At 36.0% G+C, this 12,151-nt stretch overlaps 1 protein-coding gene across 1 annotated transcript in view; it reads right to left on the minus strand.

Moving 5' to 3' along the window:
• Window positions 1–12,151, minus strand: part of DHX36 (DEAH-box helicase 36) — a 45,748-nt gene that overhangs the window by 12,276 nt on the left and 21,321 nt on the right. Inside the window, exons 13-19 of the mRNA XM_043875472.1 lie at window positions 11,459–11,514; window positions 9,397–9,461; window positions 8,523–8,666; window positions 6,205–6,322; window positions 5,165–5,263; window positions 415–588; window positions 187–273 (exon numbers count right to left, since the gene is read on the minus strand). Coding sequence (XP_043731407.1) covers window positions 187–273; window positions 415–588; window positions 5,165–5,263; window positions 6,205–6,322; window positions 8,523–8,666; window positions 9,397–9,461; window positions 11,459–11,514 — 743 coding nt within the window. The remainder of the gene's footprint in view (window positions 1–186; window positions 274–414; window positions 589–5,164; window positions 5,264–6,204; window positions 6,323–8,522; window positions 8,667–9,396; window positions 9,462–11,458; window positions 11,515–12,151) is intronic.

Genomic DNA, 12,151 nt, shown 5'->3' on the forward strand with positions numbered 1-12,151 from the left:
TCAAAACACAAAGAACAGACTTTCTTCCAAAGGGTAAATGTAATAATGCACTATCACAAAATTGGAAAGTGTATATAATTTTTTTTCAAATATTCACCTAATTTTAAACATTTTCACTCACTAACTCATTCCTGTTAACTATAACACATATTTAAAAAATTTAAATTTAAAATATGTCCATTTTACCTTAAATGCATTCACGACAGTCAGGTGGTCACTTTTAGTATCCTTTGCCAATTCCTTTCTTCTTGCATCTGCGACCTTTTCTTTTCCCTTAAAACAGATGAAGGCAGCTTAAATTGCTCTGATGGTATATAAAGGAGAATGGCATTCTAATAAAAAGTGTATCTAAGCAAATAACTACCCTGTGTTAAAAAAAAGAAAAACCTAGCTTTTTATTTGTATACTTCTTACCAGTGGAATCACAAAGGGATCTTTGAAGCTGAGACTAGCAGCAATGGTGAGTACCGGGTCTAAGCAACAGAACAGAGCTCCAAAAAGAATCATTTTCCCAATGTGTGGCTCAACTGGTAATCGTGCCAAGTGAACTCCAAGAGGTGTCAATTCTTCTTGTTTATCCAAAGCATTCTGTGAAGTAAGAGTTTATGTTTAAAACAGACATTGTAAAGCATCATATTTTAGTTTGCTTTAAAAAAAAAAAGGTGACAGTCTACTCATGTCCAAATGCCCTTATATTGTTCAGCTTTAGTTCTCATCATCAAAATATTAGTTTTGAGGTCAGCAAAGGTTAGAAACTGATTTAAACAAAAAAACAATTAACTCACAATTCAGCTTTACTATAAATGTTAGAAGAAAAATGAGAAATAACGTATTAGCCAGGATTCAATAAGATAAAGAAAAGCTGCCCTAAAGACACTGACAAAAGAATTACAAAATTCTTTTACAAAAGAGTTACAAAAATTACAAGTCCAGTAATTGGGGAGAGAAAGAAGTCTAGAGAGGTGAACAACACTGGAGCATCTTTTCCCAGAGGAGGCAACATGAATCCTCTCTGCAGGAAATTATCACCCCAAGTTCCAAGTTTTTATCCACAAAGACCTCTATAAACACAATGTCCAGTAAGTACACATTCAAAATGACAAAATCTGAACAACAACAAAAATAGCAAAAGATAAAACTCATATTGCTCCTCCAACCCACTGGGAGTTTGTTACAGGGGCAGGGGAATTAGAGGCACAAACTAATGGACTGTGTACTGTGCAACACAGGGAATATAGCCAATATTGAGATCTACTAAAAGTTTATGAGAGAAATTGCTTTAATCTTACAAAAACTCTTTCAGAGACTAGAAAAAAAAAAACTTTTAAGCCTGTTTTTTGAGTTTAGCATAATCTTGGTATCTGCTTGACAGGGACATCTGGAGGAAGGGAAACTAAATTACCTTATACATGAGAAACTTAAAACAATGGCAAATTGAATCACAGCAAGTTAGGTTTCTTTCAGGAATGAAAGTTGGTTTAATATTTGAAAAACTGATGTAATTCAATACATTACAAATTAAACATAAAAAGCAGCATAACTGGATAATCTCATTAGAGGAAATAAAGGTATTTGATAAAAACATACATAATAAAATTATCCATGCATAATAAAAATCAAATAAACTAAGAATAGAAACTTCCTTGAGTTTCCACAAAAAAATCTTCAAAGAACATGATCAATGAAATTATTGACAGCTTTTCCTTTGAGAATAAGAACATAAGAATGCATACTATCATATCACTTCTGCACAATATTGTACTAAGGATCCTGGATGACAGCTGGAAATAAAATTCTAATTATTTACAGATGTGATTGTACGCAAAAAAATCTACATACAGTTATGAGAATAAGTGGGTTTCACAGCATTAATGAAAACAAGGTCAACATTCAAAACCAACTTGATTTCTGTATAGCAGACACACAAGATAATGCAAAATTTTGAAGTTCGAATCCAAAAATACCACTAATCAAGACATCAATCTGTATGATACACAGAAAATGCTGAAATACCAAGAGATTAAATAACTAAATCAATGGGAAAGAGCATGTTCTTGCTTGGTTAAGACTCAATATTATAATTAAGACAGTGTGATAGCAGCTCAAGAAAAATACATATCAACAGAATAAAGCAGAGCCTACAAATGGACAAACCCATAGACATTTGATTGATGACAACACTGCAGAACAAAGAGAAGGAAAAGGATAAACTTCCTTCTAACAGTTTCAGTCAACTGTCCCACATATCTAAAAACTGATTCTTACCTCACCTACACACACACACACACACCCCAATTGCACATGGATTCTATTTCTAAGTACGAAGAAGAAAAACTGAAAACAGTATTATCACTATGACTCCAGGGTAGATAAAGACTCATAAAGCAGTAACAATAAAGAAAAAACTGATATATATTTCACATTAAAATTAGGAATTTATTCACCAAAACACTAGTAAAAAGTGATAAGGTAAAAATACAGACATATGCAATACACAACTGACAAAAGGCTCAGATCAACAGAACACAAAAAGTATATATAATAACCTCCTATGACATAACAGAAAAACTGGCACCAAAAATTTACAAATGAGACTATCCAAATGGGCTGGAAGCATGAAACGCTGCATACAAATTTAACAGTACTCACTGTAATGCAAATTGAAACTATTAAACTACAACATACCTATCAACATGCTTAGAATAAAAGACTATAGGTTGGGGATGCTATAGAGCAACGAGAATGCTCACCTACCACTGGCCCTGGTAGGAGTGTAAGTAGTTTGACAACTTTGGAAAATGGTTGGGCATTACCTACTGAATTCACTCCTACACATATACCTATCAGAAATACTTAAACATGTACACTAAGAAACAATGAATACTGAAGAATATTCATTACCAGCGTATGTAATTGCTTCAAATTGGAAATAAGCAAAATGCCTTTTGGGCTTCCCAGGTGAAAGTGTGAGTGTTAGTCGCTCAGTTGTGTTGGACTCTTTTGCAACCCCATGGGCTCCGTCAGGCTCCTCTATGGAATTCTCCAGTAAAGAATACTGGAGTGGGTAGCCATTCCCTTCTCTAAGAGATCTTCCTGATCCAGGGATCAGACCTGGTTCTCCTGCACTGAAGGCAGATTCTTTACCATCTGAGCCACCGGAAGCCCCAGGTGGCTAAGTGGTAAAGAATTCACCTGCCAATGCAGGAGATGCAGGTTCAGTCCCCTGGAGAAGGGAAATGGCAAGCCACTCCAGTATTCCTTCCTGGGAAAACCCAGGGACAGAGGAGCCTGGTGGTCTACAGTCCATGGGGTCACAAAAGTGGCGGACACAACTTAGCGATTAAACAACAACCAAAAATACCTTTCAGTAGCCATATAAAGAAATGAAAATGAATGAACTATTTACAGCTAAAAGCAGTAATGCACATGAATTTCACAATGTTCACTGAAAGAATTCAGAACCCCATTCTTCCAAAAGTCCCAACATCCTATGTGGATTTCTGTAAAGTTTATAAAGGATCAAATTAAATCGAGCTCTTTATAGAGATGTATTCTGGTTGGTAAAATCATCAAGAAAAGCAAGAGACTACCATTAAAGAGTTATGATAGATGTTATTTTTGAGACTCAGGGAGTGATGGGAGAGGGTAGGCAGTGGCCTTTTAGTATCCCAGAGATGTTCTTAACTTCTTGACATGAATAAAAATAACAGTGGTCACTTTGTGTAATAAATCATTAAGCTGGATGGTTTTTGTTTTGCTCTTTTATCCTGGATGGGCATTCTGCATTGCACAATAAAAAAGTTTTTTCAAAATGCAGGCTTCAGACCCTACTGTTGGCAAGGATGTCCCAGGCCTTTTCACAATTTTGTTGCCTGCAAATGGCTCAGTAAAGACTGGTGCTTAAATTCAGTCAGGAGAAAGGAAGTCACCCCACTCTGGCTTCAGACTCCAGCTGTCCTCTGGTCATTTGTCTCTACCACAATTAAGTTGATTCTCTGATCACCACCTAGCTCTCTATTGCTATGTTCTATTAGAGAAAAATCTGGAGGGGAAGACTTTAATTTTAAAGTCAGTAAAACCACACTGTTCCCTAAAATATCAGCAATCTCACTAATCTAACCCAAATTCAAACAAAAATGGTCAGATCAGTTACAATACTTTTCATTTAAACAACTTATTACTCTCAAGTTTATTTCAATGTTTTCATATGGACCAAATTCCCAAAACTATCTACACAGATGACTCAAAAAAAAAAAAAATTAAATATGTAAAATACACCCAGCAGCATCCTCTAGCCCACCACTAATCAACAGAACTTGCAGCACTGATGGACTGTCATTTCTGCACTGTTCATGCAGTAACTACTGGCCCCATGTGACTATTCAACTTCTAAAATGTGTGAGTATGACCAAGATACTGAATTTGTAATTTAATTAAATAGTCACCTGTGGCTAGTGGATACTGAGTTGGACAGCACAGTTCTGTTCTTTGTTTCTACTTAGGGCACTAACTTACAGCCAGTAGTGTTCGGCTTCTCAACGTGGTCTTGTATAGGGATGACTACCAACTAAGTGGGCACCTGAGACAATGAAGCCTGTTCCTCAAAACACTGCCTTCATAAAATAAACTAAGGCAAAAGCTGTTAAGAGAAACAATGATAGGTAGTGGGATCTATTCTGGGAAAGTCACCTGTTAGCATTCCTTCAAAAACAGAAGAGCTGCCTTTATAAGATGTCCATACTGTCATTAAGTTGCTTAGATTTGACAAAGCTATAAAAAACTAAGAAAATCAGAAAGAACAGAATACAGCGACCAAATTCCTTTCAAGAATACAAGTGAAGAGGATCAAAACAGGAAACTGAAAGATTCGAAAGTTTTAAAAGATTGAAATGGAAAGATTTCCAAATTTTTATGTAATTTTAAGTCATGCCTACAATGAAAAAACTTGTGTGGAAAGAGCCCAGTATGATAAGAAAATCACAACAGTATCATTTTATAACTTATTTCATACTTAAAGCTGAACAGCCAAATAGTGAATCAATTTGGTCCTGCACACTCATTGGCCTACTTTGCAGTAATCAAGGGTAAATTTTGTAATTAGCTTGCTTTACTTAAACACTCTAAATCTAAGTTAGGATTTATTGAAAAAACAAAACAAATTTACCAGTTCCATCAGGTGTTTTATGGAGAGTAACACTGCTTCATTCGATGGTGGATCCATTAGCCTACTAAGAAAGTAAGCAATTCCACCTAGTCTTAAAATCTGGGGGGAGACAAATATAAGTAAACATGTCATATATGGACAGAATTTAGTCTTCCCCGTGTCACTCACTTGAATAAAGCATCAAACCTATACACAATTTTCCAGTTAGTTATTTTACCAGAATAAGTTACAATTATGTTTGTGATTCTCAATGTTTAAAGGCCAACATACTACTTTCAACACCCACTAACTCTATTAATGAGAGAAGTAGCTGGTTAAAATCTCAACAAGTTGATTACTGATTATCTTCAAAATAAGGTGGCTAATTTTATCAAATATATGATGCTTAAAAAAAAAAGGTAAGTAGTTTATAATGAGGGAATCTTAAGATGTAGTGACAGTACCTAAGATTTACTGAACAATTCCCATGTGCCAGGCACTGTTCTAAGAATTTCACGAAGTTAATTTAAATAACTTGCCTAATATAAAATAACTAGCTTGCCACAGGACTTGGGATTCAATCCCAGATAGTCTGGCTCTAGAGCAGTATGTAATTAAAAACTGTTTAATATACACATGACAGAAGCTTAAAAACAGTTTACAGTTTATCAATTTTGAACTGCATGGGTTCATGTCTACGCAGATTTTTTTTTTTGCAATAAATATAGTACTTGCATTTTCGTTTTACAGACCTTTAAATTAACTAAGTGCAGGGGAAAGTTTGTGTTCAATAAGCAAGCATAACATGTAGAACCAACAGAACTAGGGTTTGAGTCCCAATTCTAACCAAGCTGTTTCAGTGGCCCACCCTTGGATGAGTCATTTTCTGAGGCAGAGAAGGGATAACTGGCAAGTGTAACCCTCAGGCTGCTCAGGGGTCAAACTGTACTAACACAAAAACAAATGGTGGTCTAAATTCTTTCTGGCAGATTAATATATTACTTTCCTCTATAAAACATGTGGAAAACTAGAACCTTATTTAATTCTCCCACTTAATTTACCTTTATCTGTAAACAAAGTTCTTCCAAAGGCGTTCTTAAAATTTCTGGCAGTTGATAGTCATCTAGAAGGCTTGCTCTAAGACCGTTATATAGATGATAGCAATGACCAGGTTGAACTCTTTAAAAAGAAAAAAAAACCAACAACAAGGTGGGCGGGATGGGGGTAAGTATTATCAGTGACTTTTTAGAATTCCAGAGAAAAGAAAAGGCAGGGAGAGCAGTCAATATCTATTTCTTACAAGCCACATCATAACTAATTTACTTGTTACTTCATTGTTATTCATATATTCCTTTTCCTCATCTGTTCTGAATAAGCTTAAATCCACTAATCCTAAGTCCTAGTTCTAAAAAAGACAAGGTTCCCTCCTACCAATAATTTGGTTACCTATTACAGATTTCAGACTGGTAGACACACAATCAGCAGTATACACAGGTTAATCTCTTTGGGCCTTGTGAGCGTCTTCTGTAACAAACCCTGTATTATGCCAGCCCGTCTGTATTATTTTAAAAGCTCTTAGGTATGTGCTATCTAGTGAGCTCTCAGAGAGATGTTGGAAACATTTTTTTCCTTATTTGCATCTACTGATCTGAATGATGGGCTTATCTGGTGGCTTAGAGGACCCATTATCTATAGGATCTCCACCAAGGACCACATAATAAATACAGTTTACACTGGCCTTCAAAATAATTATCAGTCTTAATTAGCTTTGCTAAAAGAAATTTGTATCACAGAGCCCGCAAGGGACTATTTTCCATTTGAATTAAAATACTATATATATATAGAAAAGCTGAATCATTGTGCAGTACACCAGAAACTAAAACAACACTGTAAACCAGCTATACTTCAATTAAAGACAAAACATCAACAAAAACACTGCAGTTCCACAACTAACTTTCAGCAGGTTAGTGGGGATGAAGAATTCTATAAAATGCAATACTTTACGTTTACTGATTGGTCTGCATGGGGAAACCCTAATCTTGCTAGGCTCCCAATCAAATTATCCCCTCTTAATAGAGTAGAAGGTACACTTCTTGGACGAAGTCAGGAGTATGACTCAAGAGCACCAACTGCATAATCCAATAAACTACCTGATGTAAGTTATACTGGAATAATCTGCAAACATTATAACAAGTGAGTCACAGCTTTAAATACGTAGTATAAACTTATTAAAACGCTGATAAATGGTCTGTCAAATTTTTTTTGAACTCCTCTTTCCTTACCTAAGCCACAATCTAAAAATTAAGGGAAATCTTTTTCTACATGTAAGAGGTAAAATAAAAACTCTTCAAACTTCAGACATGATTCTATCACTCATGAGTTATGGTGTAAAATACTCTGAAGTATGCATTAAAACAAGTAATAAGTGCAATTATTTGTGTTACAGGCAAATCTTTTCTCCGATCATTAAAACAGAGGTTTTGGACTTCCCTGGTGGTACAGTGAATAATGATCCGCCTACTAATGCAGAGGATAGAGGTTCAGTCCCCGGGTCGAGGAAGATCCCACAAGCTGCAGAAGAACCAAGCCCGTGCACAGCCACTGAGGCTGCACTCCGGAGCCCACACGCCACAATTCCCGAGCCCCGTGCGCCTAGAGCGTGTGCTCCCCAACAAGAGAAACCATCGCAATGAGAAGCGCATGCACGTCAGCGAGGAGCAGCTCTTGCTCACCACAAAAAAGACCATGGGCAACCAAAAAAAAAGGTATTCTTATTTCTTATGCTATCACGTAAGTGGGAAAAAGTACTTTCCTTGGTTAACTCATAGTGAAAAACCAGTACAGCTGTGAAGTGTAGTGATTAGGAGCCCATGCTGTGGAACCAAACTACTTAAATTCAAATTCCTGGCTCTGCTACTTCTAACGCTGTGTGACTTTCAAGAGATGACTTTATCTTTCTATACCTTAGTTTCTTTACCCTCAAAATAGAGATAATAACCTACTTCATAGCACTGTGGGAAGGATTAAGCAAGTTAATGTGTATAGTGTCTAGAGGATGATCTGACATTCAAGTATTATTAACAGCAATCATTATTAGTAATATGTTTTTTAAAAAAAGAAAAACACAATCACAGATAATATAGCTAATAAGATAAAGAATATTAACTTTAATTAACCAGACTGAGGAATTAGAGGTAGAAAAATCATAAAATAAAAAACCTGACATACTTTTTCCAAAACAACTATGATTAAAATGACTCCCCCCATCTACAAACATGCTGCAGTAAGTTTTTAAAATGATGAAAGGGAACTTCCTTAAATAAATTTGGTACACAAAATTTTTGGTGTTTTTGTAAAGGCTTCAAAGCTGTGATCTTACCTTCCAGCTCGGCCTTTCCTCTGCTTGGCGTTGGCTTTGCTCACCCACTCAGCAGACATCGTGCTGATGTTGTTCTGTGTGTCAAAGTGCGTCTCCTTTATTTTCCCTCCATCTATTACATACACTACATCATCAATGGTGATGCTGTTTAGAAACAAATACACAAAAATTGTTAAAAACACATCTAAAGCATATTAGCCTATACCAGATCTACAGATAGGGATTTTAAAACACTTTTTATCGAATCAACTTGATTTCAGTAGTTCAGGATTTTCACCACTCTTCCACATTGACAAATGGGGATCAGACACCACATCACAGGCGGTATCAGCAGCTTTAGTAGCAGCACACAGGGCCCATTTTACAGATCATGTTTACAATTCCTATCTGCCCTCAGTCCAACTTCACAGCTTGCCTGAGGACTTCTGTAACTAGCTCTGTGAGCCCTCCAGTGCCATGATTTAACACCAGCTTCTGCAGAACCATCTGTTGCAATGACTGTACTGGTATATTAGTACCTCCAATGGAGTGATTTTAAAGAGTATATATAGATATATATATATAAAACTGATTACCAAACAATCAATCAATTCTATCAATTCTACTCCCAACCAGAAGTACTGACCTCAGTCCCCATGCTTCTTTAGGGAAGCTTTAAAACAATCACTTAAAAGCCTATTTCTAAGGAGGCTAAAACATTAGTATAGGTTTAAAAAAAACAAAAACAAAAACCCATGTTCACTGCAACTAAATTAAAACAGGTTTAAAGAAATCACAAAGTATTTTGTAGAAAAAAGACTAAGATATGTTAACTATTATGGTGCTCAAAACAAATGTAATCACTAGTAGTTCGTAATTAAAAAACAATTTTTACCTAGTCTCTGCAATGTTGGTAGCGATAACTATTTTCCGAACACCAGGAGGAGTTCTCTTAAACACCTGCAAGAATACATACATCAAAATCCCAAGAGTGAATTTCTGATACATCCATTCTTGCAATTAAAGTAATTACTTCAAGTACTGTTCACTTTTAGCAATTTTGTTCATTCACTGACATATGCATCTAATATTTATAGATATAGTTATATCTTATACATCATCTTCATTATCACAAAATTCCCTTTTGGTAAACCAAATCTCCCATAGATATCAAAACCCTATCACAAACAAGATTTCAAATGAAAGGTTAGTATTTAAAGATTATTTTAATGTACAGATATTTACGTAGTATACAAAATTATTAATTTGATATTTAAATATGGTAAAGAAATTTTTAACAAATGCTGCAGAATGCAAACATTTTACTGTGCTGTCAAACTTTTTAAGGGAGAGGGACAGAAGTGTAAAGAATTATGAATTACTTAAAAACTATACAGATAAAAACAGGGCTTCCCAGGTGGCTCAGTGGTAAAGAATCTACCTGCTGATGGGGGATACACAAGAGATACAGGGTTTGATCCCTGGGGTGGGAGGATTCCCCTGGAGTAGAAAATGACAACCCACTCCAGTGTTCTTGTCTGGAAAATTCCATGGACAGAGGAACCTGGCGGACTACAGTCCACAGGGTTGCAAAGAGTCAGTCACGACTGATTAACTGAGCATGCACAGACATACAGATGACAGCAACCAACAAGGCACATGCCCAGTCACCAGAATGGACGCCAGCCAGCTACACCACTGTACACCAGCTGCTGCTGCTGAGTCGCTTCAGTTGTGTCCGGCTCTGTGTGACCCCACAGATGGCAGCCCACCAGGCTCCCCCGTCCCTGGGATTCTCCAGGCAAGAACACTGGAGTGGGCTGCCATTTCCTTCTCCAATGCATAAAGTGAAAAGTGAAAGTGAAGTCGCTCAGTCGTGTCCGACTCTTAGCGACCCCATGGACTGTGGCCTGTCAGGCTCCTCCGTCCATGGGATTTTCCAGACAAGAGTACTGGAGTGGGGTGCCACTGCCTTCTCCGTATACCAGCTACTGAGACTGAAACAGACTTAAAAAAAAATCCCCTTCACATAATAAACCCTACGCCATGATGGTAAACACCACTTGGCTGAAAAGCAAAAAAAAAAGAAAAGAAAAGAAACCAGCATAAACTTGTCTCATTTATAAAAATGGCAATAAGAGAAAATGATGTTTGCCAGTCTAGTCACATATCCTCTAGCAAATTTTAACCTCAATATTTCACAGTTAGGGCATGAGCGACGGAAGTACTCCCACACCAGATGCTCTTCTGTTCAGTCTTTGGGATCAAGGGCTCTGTCTTTCCTCTTCTCGTCCCTCAGACGTGCACACTGTACCCACTCCAGCTAGCTGAGCCTTACTCAGAACTATCATACCAGCAGAGACAGTAAAAAGCTCTCAATTAAAAATATCTATATTATTGCTTACAAAGGGAGTGGAAAAATGGACCCATCTCATTCTACCAGGGCCTGTAAACACAGTAGAAAATTACCTTTCCTTTGGGAATGCACTGTTCATTCTAACTAGAGAGATCCCTGAATCTGACAGTCAAAACATCCAAAACCATAATTAATAATACATCACTGAAATCGCATGCCTACAAATGTACTAATTCTGTTAAATCAAAATCTCAGTATCAAACTGTGTATGTCATAGATTATTCACTCCTAGGTTGAATTATTTTTATTGGTTTTCACATATCTTTTTATTTTATTCAGGAAACCCAAATAAGCTATTGATAAAAGCAACCTTTAAATGTTCCCCTAATGCTGATGAAACTAATGTGATTCGTAGATTACCCTCTTATCCAAATTTCTGTACAGTCATTCCCTGAAGACTCATTTGCAAAGGTTCTCAAAGAAGTATTTTTTGTACAGATTACTATTTTAAAATGTGCCTTCAAAAATAAAAGAAAACAAAACATACAATAAGCAGTCCTTAAAGCTTGTCTCAGTTTGAGAGATAAATTTAACAACATACCTGTGTCTGGTTAACTGTAGGCATCAGAGAATGTAAAGGTATAATAATAAACTTGTCTGAAAATTAAGAAGAAAATTAAACTTTAAGATAAAAAGCTGCAGAAAATTCCATAAAAATTACATGGAACAGTAAGTTCAGATGCTGAGTCACATTAATTCTTAATTTATATTCCTATGTACAGTCACACCAAGTATATACATTTTATATTCTTAATATTTTTTCTGCAAATTCTAAATTCTTATACAATGCTGAAAAGTGGGTAGCAACCTTTTCAAATTATATAAAAAAAAATACAAAACAAAACATTAACTCCATTCCCACCACTAACTAAAGATCAAAGGATTTTATTTAATATGGGTGAATACGTTTGTAGACTTTGGGTAATCCTACTTTAATCAAAGAAAATTTTAAAGCAAATTACTTATTAAATTCCCACATCCACTTAAAAATAATGAAATAGCACTGGTAAAATGTAGTATATTCCAAAAGTCACCCACATTAAAAAATAATAATTTTTTAGGTATATAGGAAGTTTTAAGTTTCAAAATGAAGTTGCTCAAGCCCACTCATGATTATCAGTCAACAGTCAGTTTGATATAGTACTGTAATGGGAAGGAGAGAGTGTTACAGAAAGGTAAATTTCAGCCAGATATAGCTACCAAAGTGCAACCTAACTTAAATCTCTAACAAGAA

This window comes from Cervus elaphus, chromosome 19 (genome assembly GCF_910594005.1).
Source record: "Cervus elaphus chromosome 19, mCerEla1.1, whole genome shotgun sequence".
Classification (NCBI taxonomy): Eukaryota; Metazoa; Chordata; class Mammalia; order Artiodactyla; family Cervidae; genus Cervus; species Cervus elaphus.